General features: G+C 31.5%; 2 protein-coding genes across 2 annotated transcripts in view; one reads left to right on the top strand and one right to left on the bottom strand.

Moving 5' to 3' along the window:
• LOC107436992 (uncharacterized) overlaps positions 1 to 3,051 on the top strand; it is a 7,904-nt gene extending 4,853 nt beyond the window's left edge. The window contains exon 3 of the mRNA XM_016048850.4: positions 2,166 to 3,051. Coding sequence (XP_015904336.2) covers positions 2,166 to 2,896 — 731 coding nt within the window. The 3' untranslated portion in view covers positions 2,897 to 3,051. The remainder of the gene's footprint in view (positions 1 to 2,165) is intronic.
• Positions 3,052 to 9,565: 6,514 nt separating this feature from the next.
• Positions 9,566 to 15,854, bottom strand: LOC107436994 (BRO1 domain-containing protein BROX-like). Its single transcript, XM_071187148.1, has one exon. It carries the CDS (start codon positions 15,838 to 15,840, stop codon positions 14,581 to 14,583), a length of 1,260 nt encoding a protein of 419 aa, XP_071043249.1. The 5' UTR covers positions 15,841 to 15,854; the 3' UTR covers positions 9,566 to 14,580.
• Positions 15,855 to 15,887: the final 33 nt, after the last annotated feature.

The following is a 15,887-nucleotide window of genomic DNA, read 5'->3' on the forward strand; positions in this document are numbered from 1 at the left end:
GAAAACATTGTAACAAATATTGTTTATTCTGTTGTTTGCAAAAGTTAAACTAGTAATTAAAAAATATTGCATAATAATTATTTTTCAATTAATATTACATAGTAATTATAATAAATTTGTAAACAAAGTTTACAAAGACATGCGACGGGGATTTGAAAAAAATTTTTCGATTACTTTTTTAGGACAAACCGGAATATCCCGAAATATGCTTAATAAAGTTAGCCCTGTTAGCCTCTCTTCTTTAGTAGCATTTCTTGTTACTGTTTTTACGCGTTTAAGAGTAGAAAAAGTTCTTTCTGCAGTTGCTGTGGTGATTGGCAACGTAGCCAATATTGATAACAAGCAATAAATGTTTGGGAAAAAAATACTGTCACATTCTTCCATTGCTGAAAGTGCCGTAAATGGTCTACTTAGGGGTTCACGTAGGTTCCACTTTGATGCCCATACTTCCATTTCTCCCACGAGGTTTTCGATGTCAATGAAATTTGCGTAGATTCGGAAATGGCATAAATTAATATCAACGTTCACACAATACTTAGGTAACACTTTATTGAGAGTTGCAAGAGTATCTTCGTGCTTCGAAAATCTTTCAATCAGTTGGGCAGCAAAATAATCTAAAAAGGGAATGCATATATTTTGACGGAAGTACTGCTCTGGGTCTGTGTTCTGATTTTTTATATTGCCACGGTGACTTTGATAGGATGCCAATCTAGGCTCAAAGAAAGACTAAAAAGTTTGAATCCCAGAATTGTACTAACGTGATCCCATGTCTGTAGTCTCTTGTATTAGTACATATAAGTACTCTTGTACGTATAAACTCGCAGCGTGTGGGCCTAGGAAAGTGTTTCCGTTTCTGTCTAATAGTAGTAAATCCAAAAATGGCTTATAGTTAAAAACCGGATGTAAAACAAAATAGAAACTAATAACTTGAAGTAAAATTCTAAAAATTTGATGACTGTCAGGGAAATTTTATCAGTTTGCTCTAAGGAAGTTTTGTTTATTTCTCAATCATGATGACGATCGTACTAAAAAGATTAGATAAAACAAGGATTTTCTACACATTTATTTTTGAAAGTACTGATGGTTAACTAAATGTAAACAATGACCAATTTCTTAGAACCGGAAGAAATTTAGGAACTTCCGGCGTATTCATCCGCTTATGTTATGCTTCCTAGGTGATGTGGGAAAAGCCTTAATATTCTAAGAAGTTTTATAATTGTGATTTGCGTTTAAATTTATGCGTAATTTTACCATTTAAAAGAGTTTTCTGTAATTTATCAATTCTAACAGGTCGCGAACCTAAAACAAATTTAACAAAAGCATAAATGAAGTGTAAGGTTATGTTTTGAGTGTTATTCCTTAATCGGCTACATTTGTGCAAAATTAAAGCCGCTTGTTATATTTTGGTAGTATCATAGCAAGCTAGCGGAGTCTTACGATTTCATTTGTTGTTTGTTTCGTTGAGAGTTGAGAACGAGAGTTAAGTTGAAAAAACGCGTAGTATTGGAAAGCGCCACAAGCATGAGGAAATTGGATGGCATGTTTTTTCAAGCTTAAACGTAAAAATCAGTCAGAAATAGTAACCAGGTAGCCTTAGGGCGAATTTTGATCCCCAGCGCCATCTGCGCTTAGCTTTACATGGTACCTGAAAATCTCTCTCCTCAGATCCATTGGCGATCGAAATGAGCTATAGAGGGCGTACAGCGGAACTCTCTACCTATGGCAACACTTCGCATGCTTTCATCATTGGCGTATGGAGAGTCATGGGAGAAGGAAGTACGGCAGTTTTTCTCTTGATTTTCAAATAGATTAAAAACTTTTAAGTGAGGAAACTATAAGGAACTGAAAACTACATTGAACATAGTTCTAAAAAGAAAGTTCAGGAATTTAAAAAAAATTTGTGTCAATTAAATACGAAAAATATTAAGAAAAGTAAAAATATCGTTGCACATTCCTATACAACTGATGAGGGGAAAGAGGGAGGGTCGGGACATGGATCTAAGTACCTCCTCAGATGGCGTATTCGATCTTTGCAATCGTGAATACACTTCCTCCGGAAAATCAGCAGGGGAAAAGTAAATAAATAAAACCTTGTCTATATTTTATTCACCTTCGTAAATTATCTATTCATATTATGGAACTGAATATTGTTTTAAAATTTTCAGCTGTCAAAATCGCTTTGCGGAAACATCTGCCGCCAACCTGCTGCATCAGCCTGTACTTGCAAATCAATCTGGCATTTTACGGGGGAGATTCACAGTCCAGTTTAGTCACAACGAATACTCCAGCGATCTGTGGTTACCTATTCCCTAATTTCCCAGATGGAGAATTGAAGTTTTATAAAAGGAAAGAAAGCGTCGGCCCAATACTGAAGCACATAATCAAGAATGGGCATAACATCAAAGGTACTCTTAATCTTGTGGAGTTCACCTGCATGCCATACTTCCAGATTGCTTTGAACGAGTTAAGACACAAGTACGATGCATTTGCATCTGGAATTATAATGCCTGTACCGATGGCTAGTAACTATATCCCGGTGTTTGAGGGGCCAAACGTGCAAGTTTTCCGTTTCGCTATTGGAAAACACGATATACATCTTAGTTACACGATGGAGCATTGGAAGCAGAAAATGAACAAAAAGAAGGGATTTACAGATTACACAATAACGTTTATGTTTTCAATTGAACATTCTAACTGTCATACAGTGTGTGAGGTGTTTAAAACAGTTTTTCCTGGTGTACCGCTGATTGGTTTGTTTCAATGCACCTCATTGAATTTTCGATTCGTGCAAGATCAGGCTTCCGATAATTTTTTTGATAGTTTAATAAGTAGAAGTGTGATAGAATCTGGTTTGATGTGCCAGTGCGTGTTCATATTTGTAACTTTTTATGCCTAGGAGGCATTCGAGACTTGTTGCGACAGAGGAGAATTAAATTCTATGAAACAATAGTTTCTTCAATTATGAGATTTAAATTTATAACTCATTGTTACGTATATTTTTTTATTGTAAGATCAATTAAAATAAAGTTATTATTTAGTTTGTTAGTACAATGTGGTTATGAGTGCTTTCTTAATTACATCTCTCTCTCTTAGTATTTATATTTNAAATAAAATATGTAATGATATTGGTTACCATTAATTCACTCAACTAAACATATGATCAACACCAATAATAATTACTATATACATCTTTAATAATAACAAAGTCACAGACTCTTAGCCACACCGGATTGAACTACTCAGGTTCGATGTTTCACACAGAAACTTACTTCAACTAACTAATAGTCACATAGACTCTAAATCACTAAGATTACCAGTTTCCTTTAGAATTAGCTATCCTGACCCTTAAAATAGACCGATTGATGATGTTGGTGTTGCCATCCTTATGATTCTATTATATCTTCTTAATGCCCTTGTTGGAAGTTACAAGAAATAGAACGTTAGCAATTTTTAAAATGGTAACAATTTTTACCCTTTGAATTTTGTTTTGTAGAAAAACGAAATTCTGATCGTTTCAAGCACAGTATTAATCGAATCATAATTATGCTGCTCACAATTGGAAAAAGCTTTGGACAAAAAGTAGGCGTTACTTTTCATTAGTATATCCAATATTCGGGGTAACTAACAGATTTAGAGTTAACCCTTTAAAGGGCCATTTATTTCTAGTAAAGGTAAATTGAAGTATTTTTGGAATTGAAATTGTTTTAAGAATAGTAATTGACATAAGAAAGAAAAAACTCATTTAGTTTATAAAAATGCCATTTTTTTGGAGGTAAATATATTTAACACGACCTAATAGGAACTTATTGACTTTTATTTTTCTTTATTTATAAAATAAATTTTATAAATGCTACAAACTTCAAAAGGAATTATTTATTTTATAACTTTTATACGTAAACTAACAAATGGCTGCCAATTTTATTCAAACGCACTTCAAGAATTGTGAAGTTCAAGAAATGTGACAAATGGAAAACTAAATTAAAAGTGGTGGGAAGTATACTTCCCACGGCCTTCGAGAGGGTTAAGATAATTTTTTACAAAATGGCGAGTGAATTGAATAAATATACAATCGTCGAAAATGTTATAAATTTTAAGTGATGTTGCTGAAATTAAAATAGTTTCGATACTATAAGCTCCAGTGGAATACACTTGTTTATTTACTTAGCAAAACTTTTACTGTGTATGTGGCCAAAGTCAACGACTCCATGACTTTCACAATTTGTGAACATCAACCCCTAGCAGTGCAATCATATAACGATTCTCTTAAAATGATTACCATCATCAATGTCATTTAGGAGCTCTACGATCTTAACCATATACTGACAGGGATCGTAAAGCATACAATTATATACATTTAATTACGTCATTTAAATTAAAGGGGTCACGAGCACGACATGACCAGACAAAATGTATGAAAACATTTTTCTTTTGTATTTAGTGGTAGTAAAATATAAACAGTAGTTTTTTTAAGATTATTAAGTAGTATATATTTAATTTAACACAGAGGTCCTTAAAGGCTAAATTTCGCTTGTGATCGTCTAGGGGGCACAATCTTAAGGGACCTTTACAATCGTTTTGAGAGTAAATTAATATGGGATATATCCTGTTGACACTGCACTGACATAAGTTTCAGAGATCTCGGCAGGCCTACTAATGATTTTGTTTAATCTTTCTTCAAGTAAGAGCAGGGCCGGATTAACCTATTAGGCACGTGCCTATGGGCCTACGAAAAACTTGGGAGAAAAAAATTAAAAAAACAGTTTAACAGTTAGTGGAGTCAGAAAAACAGTTTTGTTTTTCTGATTCCACTGCGTTTGATTTTTTTTTTCTTTTCACGATAAATTTCGCACTCAATAAATTCTTTTTATTCATAAATTTTATCATTAGGTTTTTTTTTATTTTTTAAAATTCCGTTGATCTTGCCTTGTTCCGGGTTTTAATATTTATGCTAGTGCCTTTTTTAACTATCTTTTCGGTTCGATAATTTTCAAGTGTTTTGATTTAGATTAATTAGTTTTCCTTTTATTTTATTGTTTCCCCCCCCCCCGTTTAATTAGGTATGAAATATATTGCGTTATTTAATCATTGGTTTTGTTTATATAAGTTAATTTAGGAATTGTAATTATTTTTAAAAAATAAATATGAGAATTTTGTATTTTTTAAACTTGTTTTTCTTGTCTAAACTTGTAAATTTTTTATTCTTTTAAATGTTATATTTCTACCATTTTTTTTTCTCTTTAAAGTTAGGAGTACCTTTCTTTTTTCTCTTACTTTATGCATTACACTTGTCGGTATTGCAGATAAAGTTCGATAAACAAATTCGTAAATTAAAATCCATATTAATAAAAGTGTAAAAAAAAAATATGCAAGAAAATTTCAGCATATATTTTGAAAAGAGGGGAGGAGTGGGGGAAGGAAGGGAGGGCCCAAAAACGGCTATGCCTAGGGCCTACGAAAGGTATAATCCAGCTCTGTGCCTAGGGCCTACGAAAGGTATAATCCGGCTCTGAGTAAGAGTAATAACTCACTTTTGGTTCGGTCTGAAATAAGTTCTGGTATAATCGGTGGCATTGAATTGTTTCATAAAAAAATTTCCTGTTATGATCTTTTTCAAACATGAGAAGTGGGGGGGATTTTTGGGTACTCGAAAGCCTTGTAAGTCATTTGTAAAGTCTTCATTCTTCAGTTCTTCATTCGAATTTTCCACTAGATCTAATATATAAAGTATTTAAGCTGATGTATAAAATATTATTAGAGCAAAATGCTAGCTAATAGAAATTCAGTATCGATTATTGTCGATTTGAATTGTGTTACTGGTTCGAAGAAAGAAGGCGAGTTATGTATTCAATAAGTTTAGCAAGAATTTAAAAAGAAAGCCATACTTTTACGAAGTCTATTATAGTAACGCCTTTTTTTTAATCATAATGCAACACGTATTTTTTTTTTTTTTTTTTTTTTTTTTTTTTTTTTTTTTTTTTTTTTNAATTTTAATTTTTGTGGATTATAAAAAGTGCTTAATGATTCAAAATAAATCATCAAATGAAACAGTAAAAATTTCATTTTCCTGTAACTTAGCAAAATTTTCAATTATTAAGTTCTTAAAATCTGATTAACTCCTACCATACAGCCTTCAATTCTAGAATTTTTAACAAATTTCGAAAAAAGGCCTACATTTATATCTGATTAAACTAAATCTGTCAGTAATACTTCGCAAGTTTCATTAAAACTTATTAGTTGCAATTCCAGTGATTTATATTGAAAGTTCCTTTGTTTTTTTTTCTTTCTTGCATAGTTTAAACAAATAATTTCAATAAAGTAGTTGATATGATAGTATTTAAATGGAATATTTTGATAGGAGTAAGAAAGTCCATTAATCAAATAAGCTCACAAGTCAGTGCGCATGTCACGTCATGCATCAGTGCGTCCTTATGTCACGTTTGCCATATTATGATGTAACTTTACCTTATTATTCAAATCAATTCAGTACTTAGTTACAATAATTTTAAAAGGAACAATTATAAAAAATACACAATTTAGTTTATAATTTTTAAAAAAAATTTCTACGTTGTTTTCTTTTAAGTTGTATTAAAAATTTTCCGAATTTTTTGAGTTACATAAATAATGCCCATTTAATACACAATTACACATTTTAACTAATATGTCTATTCATGTTTTGTAACTATTTGCATTTATTAGCATGACACAATAGTTGGTATGCCACAATAATTTAAAACGTTAACAATAGAAACACGAACAGTACATTAAACGTAAACACTTAACGTAAGCAATCTAATTTATTGGCGTCTATTTTGATAGTGAATATTCAAATCTATAAAAAAAAAATTATGTTTCTCCAGAGCATGTAGATTTTTGTGAGGATTTTGGAATTTTAAGTATCATCCGCATTAATTGATTAACATATTTGAACTCATCTCTTTGTATTCCCACGTGACTATTCTACCGTTCCGCGTACACATTTAAAACACGCGGCTGTTACTTAGTGGTAAGCTTTCCGGTATTAAATGGTGATACTAGTTAGATTTCAAAAACCTTTCATAACGTAAACTCTAGCGATGATTTAAAAGGTTTCTGTTACGTTTCCGATTTTTTGTTATGAATAGGAAATTTTGACGTTTACACAATTACTCAAATATTTTCATGATACATTTTTGAAACCTTGCAGTTACATTTATTGCTGTTTTAGGAATTAAAACACGATATAGATGGGCATGGGCAGTGGACCCCTGTTCCTGCAAACGAAATGGGACAATCCACAATCATATGGGCTTTTAGAGTGATTCAATGGTCAAAAACCATGAAAGAGCTGTGGTGGCTCAAAGGATAGAGTGTACGGCTTCCAATGAGGTGAACCGGGTTCGAATTCCAGCGATTGCTGGTCGATACGAATTCCGCACCCGGCTCGCACCAACAACAATGCTGTCGTAAAATATCCTCAGTGGTAAACAGATCATGGGTTAGAGTCCCCTTGCTATCAGTCTAACAGTGGGAGGTTTTCCTATCCATGTAACGCAAATGCGAATTAGTTCCATCATAAAATATCCTCGACGAAGGCAAATTTCTCTCAATACTTGATCCAGGAGTTCCTTGTCAAGTATTGATAAATATTGGGAGTACAAATTAGTTCGGTCCGTTTTTTTGCAGTCAAAAATGCATTTATTTCAGAACAAAATAAATGAACAGATTAATCAAAGTATTGGTCATCGCTGGCTACTACTTTTTCTCACCTCTCAGGCAATTTTCGAAATCCATCTCGAAAAAATGTCTTATCTTTTGAGGTGATCCAAGTTAGGACCCAATTTTCGATTTCTGCGAGAGAAGTGAACCATTGACCTGCCAAATTGTGCTGGATCCGTCGGAACAACCAGTAATCAGAAGGAGCAATGTCCGGCAAATACAGCGGGTGCGGTAAAATATCCCACTTGAGCTTTTCCAACTGATTTTTATGACTTTTGCGACATGAGGCCGACCGTTATCACGCAGAAGAATAACCGTATCATGTTTTTCTCGTAATGCAAGGCTCAAATGAATCAACTGTAGCCTATACTGATTACCCACAATGAAATCACCAGGTTGTAGCAGCTCATAGTATACAACACCATTCATGAAACGTCGAAACCATTCCCTACATGATTTATCAGTTGGAGCATTGTTACCATAAACTTCTACAAGCATTCGATGAGCTTTAGCTGCACTTTTCTTCCAATTAAAGCAGAAACATAAAAGCCTCCGCAAATGCTGCTTAGTTATTACAAAATTTGACATATTCAACGAAGTAAAAAACAGGATTTTTGCATGAAACGTAAAGCGAAATAAATTGAATATTATTGACAGATGTCTAACCTCCCTGAAACCACCGAAATCAGCTGTCACTATGAAACATTCATAACAGCCAGAGCCATTTTTTGAAAACGGACCGAACTAATTTGTACTCCCAATATATAACGCGTTTGAGTACCGATGAAAAGATAATGGTGCTTAATACCGATATAAAAAAAAGAATTAGTTCGAGTACTGATCAAATGATAGCTAGTATAAGTACCGATAATAAGATAGGCAATCAAAATAACAGATCAGAACTCTTTACCTATGGCAACATTTCGCATGCTTTCACCATCAGCGTGAGGATAGTCATAGGCAACCCCGGGCGATACTGAAAACAAACCCCTTAGTTTTGGAAAAGGATTTTAATTTAAAAAAAAACTTTTTTTTCTTCTTTTAATTGTCTCTCTAGTGTAGTCACAACGGTGTAGAAAATTGCTTTTTATATTTTAAATTACAATATTTCTACCAGAAAAGTATAAAATCTATATCAACCATAAATGTTAATTTCAGAAGCATTGGAAAGCAAACGCTCTCTTGAGACTCAACAAAATGACATATTATGCATATTGTGATCACAATCAGCGCTATTTAAAAGAATTTAAACTCAATTACCGCAGTCTCGCCAATTAAAGCGATAAATACTGGTAGAACATCTACACCAAGGCTAGATAAACTTGATGCCAGTTTGTTCCAAATAGAGGTCGCTTAAATTCATTATAAGTTTAAATATATGTGTATTTATTTTAGCCTTTCAAACAGAATTATATTTGCTGAAAAAACATGAAAAACATACAGATGCTAAGCATAAAAATGATTAAAACTTTCTATTATAAAGGAATTAGGAACAAGTACCAATAGTACAAATTAGGGACAATATACCCCGAAAGTTTTAGGAGTTGGGCCTTCACAAACATAAAGATTGAGAGAAGAAACAGAGACAAAGAACGTATAAACTTAAAAGCTCATTTATTCAAATTCACTAAAATGAATGTCACTTACCTGGTTCTTCCACTAAGCTCTTCAATCATGTTGATATTAGGCCATTATGCAGAAAAATAATTATGTGGTTTACTATACAATTAACAGTACTATAATATTAGTTATATTTTTTATTATTATCCCAGAGTAGATAGCTATATTATTGTGTCACAAAAGCTATATATATATATTTTTTTAAAAGAAATGGACTAAAGCAATTTTAGCTTTTGAACAAACAAAATACTTGAATTCAAAATTTATTTATTGGTGAAAAAATGCAATACATATTTACTATTATATACAGACATACATATAATTTTGAAACATGTTACAAAATAACATCAAATAAACATTTAAATATATTTTCTCACTGAGTTATGCACATCTAAAGTAACATATATACAGGCAGTTCCAAAAGTTTTGTACAGGCGAATCAAGATTGCTCATTATCATTGACTATTCATTCATTTAATAATAGCTTTCGCAATGTGACACATTTTTCTCAAAAGTTACAGAATTTTTATATGGTGCTCAAGAAAAAAAAGGGCCAATACTTTACACATGATTAATAATTTTTATTTTAAAACCTTGACATCCAGCTTCAAAAGTGCAACCTTTTATCTCACGTGAAGAAGCCAAGCTAAAAAGTTAAGTATTTTCTTTTAGTAATAAAAAAAAAAATTATTAACTATGATATTATATCATTTTATAGGTTGGATGTTTTTCTACATAATAGCCAATTAGGTCAATAAACTTTTAAAGAGCCTGTGTAAGTTTTTATAAGCTCATGTCATGCCAGCTCCCCAAAATGTCCTTGAAAAATAATTGAATCTCGTTTTCTTCTTTGTTACTCATTAAACCATCACCTTACAACAGTTTAAAATCTAACTTCTTTACACACTCATTTTATAATCCAGACTTCATAACCAGTGACTATACCACTTGTTCCCTAAGTTGAAAGGTAAAAAATATTTCACCAAAAGGTGATTTAGCCCTGACGATGAGGTTCAATGCAAAGACCTGGATATACAAAACGTAGGCAGCATCTACAAAAATGTATTGTGCAAAGCAATTATAAACTAATGATTAGTAAAACATGGTAAAATGTTCGACTTTTAAAATGATATATGACAGAAAAAAATTACTTTATTTATTTGAGTAATTAATTATGATTAGTTATGAGATCACCCGAGTAGGTGTACTTGTGTACCTTAAGACCAAATTATATATTAAAAAATGAATGTTTGTTTATAAGTTATTTATAATCACTATTTTTGAAATGTTTATTTATTTTTTATTTAGCTAAAAGATTGTGTTACGTGCTTGGATATAAAATAGCTCTAGCTTATAATAAAGACACTAAAAAGTGGTTGCTAAGGCCTGTGCTCAATTCCTTGTGCTAAAAGCTGTGTGTCAAACTAGACTATACTTTCTCCAATTAAATTTAAGTGATTCAAAATCCACTGTAATGTAAGATTTGCAGAGGTTTCAAAGCTTGAAAAGGTCAGATAGGCTGATTCCACCCGCTGCTACGACCAACTGCTCTCCAATTTAAATTGTGGTAATGTTGAGCGTGTATGTGCCAGTAGTGGCTTCAAATCATCATTATGGATGAGTCCTTGACTATTAGACTATTGCTCTTCAGCCTTGTTCTAATGTGACACATCAACAACTAAATCAAAGTAATTATTATGACATAAATATAATTTCACAAATTTATTTTAGTAATGTTTGTTAAAATTTTTTATGCAATTAAAGAACATCTAATTTGCATAATTTCTTAAATTGGAACTGTATAGTTCTAAAAACAACTGCTTCTACAATACTTTTGGGACAACCTTTATATAATTTTTATATATATTAAATAATTAATAAAAATAGCTCCATTTTTCTGACTAGGCTAAGTAATAACTATGAAAAATATATGGTAGACAATGCAAGTAAAGAAAAATTTTGATTTTTATACTACAATAACCACAATAAACAATTTTAGCATACAGCTTTGAAAAGCTACTAAGCTTGAAAAATAGTTGAGCTAACCAGGTGCCCTTCATTGTTACAGCAATTATAACATTTATTATTACAATTTCTCTAGTAATATATTTTATGCAACTATTTATGCTCACAATTTTTTTCATTTCATAAAAATAGAGAATTACTAAAAGATAAAAACATCACTAACAAAACAAAATAATATCTTATGTGTGTGGTCTCGTAAAAAACTATAAGTTTACCTCCCTGAATTATGTAATTGCAGAGAAAAAAAATTAAAATTTTTTTGTAGTTTTTATAATTTTAGTTTACAGCTATTATTTTGAATTTTCTTTATCAAGTTTCTTTAGTGCAAATAATAAAAAGTTGACTTATTATTTATACATTCATAAAACTAGATAACTCTTGTAAATATGAAACTTGAGTATAAGCAAAAAAGCCAAAACCTTATACCTATATTTTTTAAATTGTGGTATAAGATTTTTTTTAGTAAAAATACTTAGACTTATTGATAATTTTTAAAACATAAAATATTTATTTCATCCAATTGTGGCTATTCAAACTTTATATTATCACATAGGGAGGTTTAGTTGATAAGTTAGGTAACTCCAGTTATTGCTTACAAAAATTAAAAAATATTTTGGTAAATTTTTTTTAAATAATTGTTTTCTTTAAAACATATTAAGATAAATAATAGGAAAAAAATAGGAACACAATTTACTTGATCTTTTTTTTTTTATCTACTTAAACATTAAACAATACAATTAACAGCTTAGACTAACAAACAAAAATAACATTAAAAGATATAAACTTGGTTTTTAATACCCCTACTATCCACTATATAAAAATGAAAACATTAATATTGTGCAAACGCTTTGTTAGAGTACACCATAATTAAAATAAAATAATGCATTTGTTCAGATAATAATCACAATTTTCAATATTCTATAAAGAATATAGATAATATATAGAAGAGTCAAGATAATTTGAAATAAATCTGACCAAGTCTTCTTTGATTTATTGAAAACTCAAATTATCAAAACTAAATAAATAAGCAATTTTGAAACAAGGGAGTCATTGCACTTCTCAGCATTCCAATATTTGATTAGATCTAACATTATAAATTTTAAGCATTTTTATATTTAGTAGTTTTAATTAAGGTAGAAAGATTTCATAAACTGAAAATTTCTAAAATTCAGTAAAGTGCCTCACCTTAATACAATTATTTTATTCATGCTTATGATGGTTGATAATTTATTTTAACTGAAAACAAATCTTTATTCAAGAGAATTTTTCAAATTTACCATGAAAACACAAGTTTATACAGTATTAAGTCCCATATACAAGGGAAAACTGTCTTACCTCACTTTATAAAATCAAAATTAAAATTTTTTTTCTTCTCTTTTTCCAAAAAAGCAAAAGCATGGTGTTCTCAATGTAAACGTGAACAACAACAATCTCGAGCTCTTGACCTTCTCTACTTCCGGTTAGAGAGCATGCAGCTGCTTACAACAGTTAAATCTGTGAGACGATATTTTCAAACAGAAAATTTTTTTTTTACTAAAAGAAATAAATTACATAATTTCTGAGCTCAATGATGAGCTGATATTTTCAAACAGAAAAATTTGTTTTTAGTAAAAGAAATAAATTACATAATTTCTGAGCTCAAATCTGATGTATTTCATAAGATATTAATGATTTTAAGTAATTCGGGTGAGTTTGAAGCGAAAATTTGTTACAGACGTATAGTTAAAAAAGGTTAAATGGCTGCAAGAATTAAAAAGAACTAACTTTTTATGCGGTCCTGATTTAGCCTCTTTTTACTAATTTATATTACTGTTTTTGTCTTGTTGGTCCAAACACAATCATACGTTAGTGTTAGTATATTGTTTAAAAAGAGAGATTAAGTTTATTTTACAAATCATAATTTGTTTTATAACTATTCTTTTTTTCAAATGATGATTCTTACATCTTGAAAAGACAGGTCATCAAATGACACAAATAATTAATCAAGTAACAAATACACGCATACAAGAAATACTACTTAAGAGAGTCTCAAAACACAATAATCATGCGGGAAGTCAAATGGCTTCAAAATACACCAGAAAGAGTAACCCGGAAGTACAGGCAGTCAAGAGCTTTCAGCGCACCCTAGTGTAGAAAACACCAACCCTATTACCTCCTCTTACAGTATTAAGATAGATAAATATAGAATTATTGAAAAGACGAGAACAGTTAAAGAAAAACAAACTTTAGTGAAAAGAATAATAAAAACATTGAACATTAATAATGCTTGAAAGAAAGAGATGCAGACAGGCTTTGTTTTAAATTATAAATGATTTCATTTTTTAGATACACAGAAAATGTGTTATGTCATACTTTTAGTTGTGCCTTCTGTAAGCTTTTCGAAATTCAAATGGTCTTAAATGTTTATTTCGATGGAACAAAACATCAGACTGTTACACAACAGTTACAGTTAATATTGAAAAGTACAAAGTGAACAGCTAGGCTTATCACCTTCAAAAAACTCATTTTACTTGTTATGAAGGCATTGCAAGCGCAACACGAACATTTCAAAACCACAAAACTGGTGGGGTCGGAAGTCTATTCCACAAATGCTTCTTATTCAGAATTAATGTCATTTTTATCAGAATATCTCTACTACTTCTTCACATTAAATAAACATTTCAAGTTTTTTATTTCGAAGGAATTTCTCTTTCATGAAAACATTTATTCACGAAAGAGAAAGTTTATATTTTGCTATTCACGAAAGAGAAAGTTTATATTTTGCTAAGTTTTTTATCTTAATATTTTATTAGTGACATTTATTTTATCGTATTAAATATTCCTTTGTTAAATAAATGTTATTTAACTAATAATAAAATGATATTGCATAAATATTGACGCTAATCATTATATACTTATTGTTATTTTATTAAATAAGGAATGCTTTGGTTTTTGTTTACCTTAAAGATTTGCTTGTATTCCTATTTTTGAACATATTATGTTTCACTATGTCTCTCACCAAAATATTAAAATTATTCTCATAAGGAAAATTAAGCATGAATCAACATTTAAAAAGTTCTTTTCACGAAGCAGAACACTACATAATAAACAAAGTAAAAAGAAAAATGTCATTTCATAAAAATCAAGCAACTTATGTAAAATTAAAGACAATTTTTTTATGACCAAACATAAAAGATATAGAATCACATATCTAGCTTCAAATTTATTGCGAAAATAAACTTTACTCTCAGGAAAGAGTAATCACTGAATTGTGCAGCCACTCGTGTTTTTTGGATCTTTTGAAGTCTGATGCATGCCAACTTCTTTCACGGAAGGTATGTCACCTTCAGCTTTAAGAGCAGCCTTTGAACTTGAAGGATCACTCGGCATTTTTGGTGAATCGAATGCGGCATATGCCACAGGAGTCCAAATGACATTGACATTAGGAAGTTCAAATTCTTCAGGGCTGACCAACCCGTAAGTAGCTTTTATCTCCAAAGCAACGGGTTCAGCAGGAACCTTTTGGTGAAATATGAAACCATTCTCTCTTTCGCACTTCTCGAGAGTTCGCTTGATCAGGGGACCCAACTTACGAAAGAAGAGATGGGTATCCAGCTTAGCGCTTATACCGGGACCTTTGATGTTGATATACTCTTTGCAAAGTTTGCTCGCCGATTCGTAACACTTCTCGCTTTCCTGGAGGGCCCGAACTGCGTCGCCACACTTCTCCTGGGCCAAAAGATTTTCCCCTGAGTAACAATACGCATAAGCAAGATAAAACACACTTTTTAATTCAAAATATTTGCGCCATTTTTCTGCCTTTGATGATTTCACTTTACTCAAATGTGCGACGGCAGTCGAATACATCCGGGAAGTTTCATTAGCAAGAGCTGATATCAGACTTGGTGCATGGTTTAGCTCAATGGCTCGGGCTATGGTAATTTCTTGTGCTTCAGCTGTGCATTGACCTATATATGCGTTTACAACAGACGAATCTAAATCTGAGCCTGGCTCAGTCTTTTGCAATAAGCTGCCTATATACTTATCTTGCATGGCCGTGAAAAGACCAGCTGCTTTTCTAAGACACTTATGGACTTCTTTGGCTTCCTCCATGTCTATTTCATCCTTACCAGCCATCATTGCTGCATGCTTCATTAGCCAAATCGCCATGTCTTGACATATGCTTATCAACTCAAAAACAGCATCTTGCTGAGAAGCAGGAGTGTTACCCAACAAAGTTTGAGTCCAGCGAAATCGAGTAGTATATCGTAATCTGCTTTCGCCACCTTTTTCATCGGGAGCTATGATCATTCCACGTAAAAGAGATAAATATTTGTTAAATGCCTCATCGAGATTAGTTGTTGTATTGTTTGGATCTGTTAAAAGATCCAGCAATCTGTTTCGACTTTGTCGCAGTTCGCTACATAGTTGAACAGCTTGAGAGTCGGTGACAATCAATTTCAACTCAAAATTAACTTTATTCGTAGCTTTTAAAGGATTTCGATGAAACCAATACGCCATTGTTATTGTTTTGATACACTTGGCTAGGTGTGTTGTGTTGTCATGTC

The sequence above is a fragment of the Parasteatoda tepidariorum genome, chromosome 10 (assembly GCF_043381705.1).
Source record: "Parasteatoda tepidariorum isolate YZ-2023 chromosome 10, CAS_Ptep_4.0, whole genome shotgun sequence".
NCBI classification, from domain to species: Eukaryota; Metazoa; Arthropoda; class Arachnida; order Araneae; family Theridiidae; genus Parasteatoda; species Parasteatoda tepidariorum.

Bases quoted from the DNA above. Each gene is read 5' to 3' on its own strand.
- LOC107436994 (XM_071187148.1), bottom strand. From the start codon at position 15,840: ATGGCGTATTGGTTTCATCGAAATCCTTTAAAAGCTACGAATAAAGTT.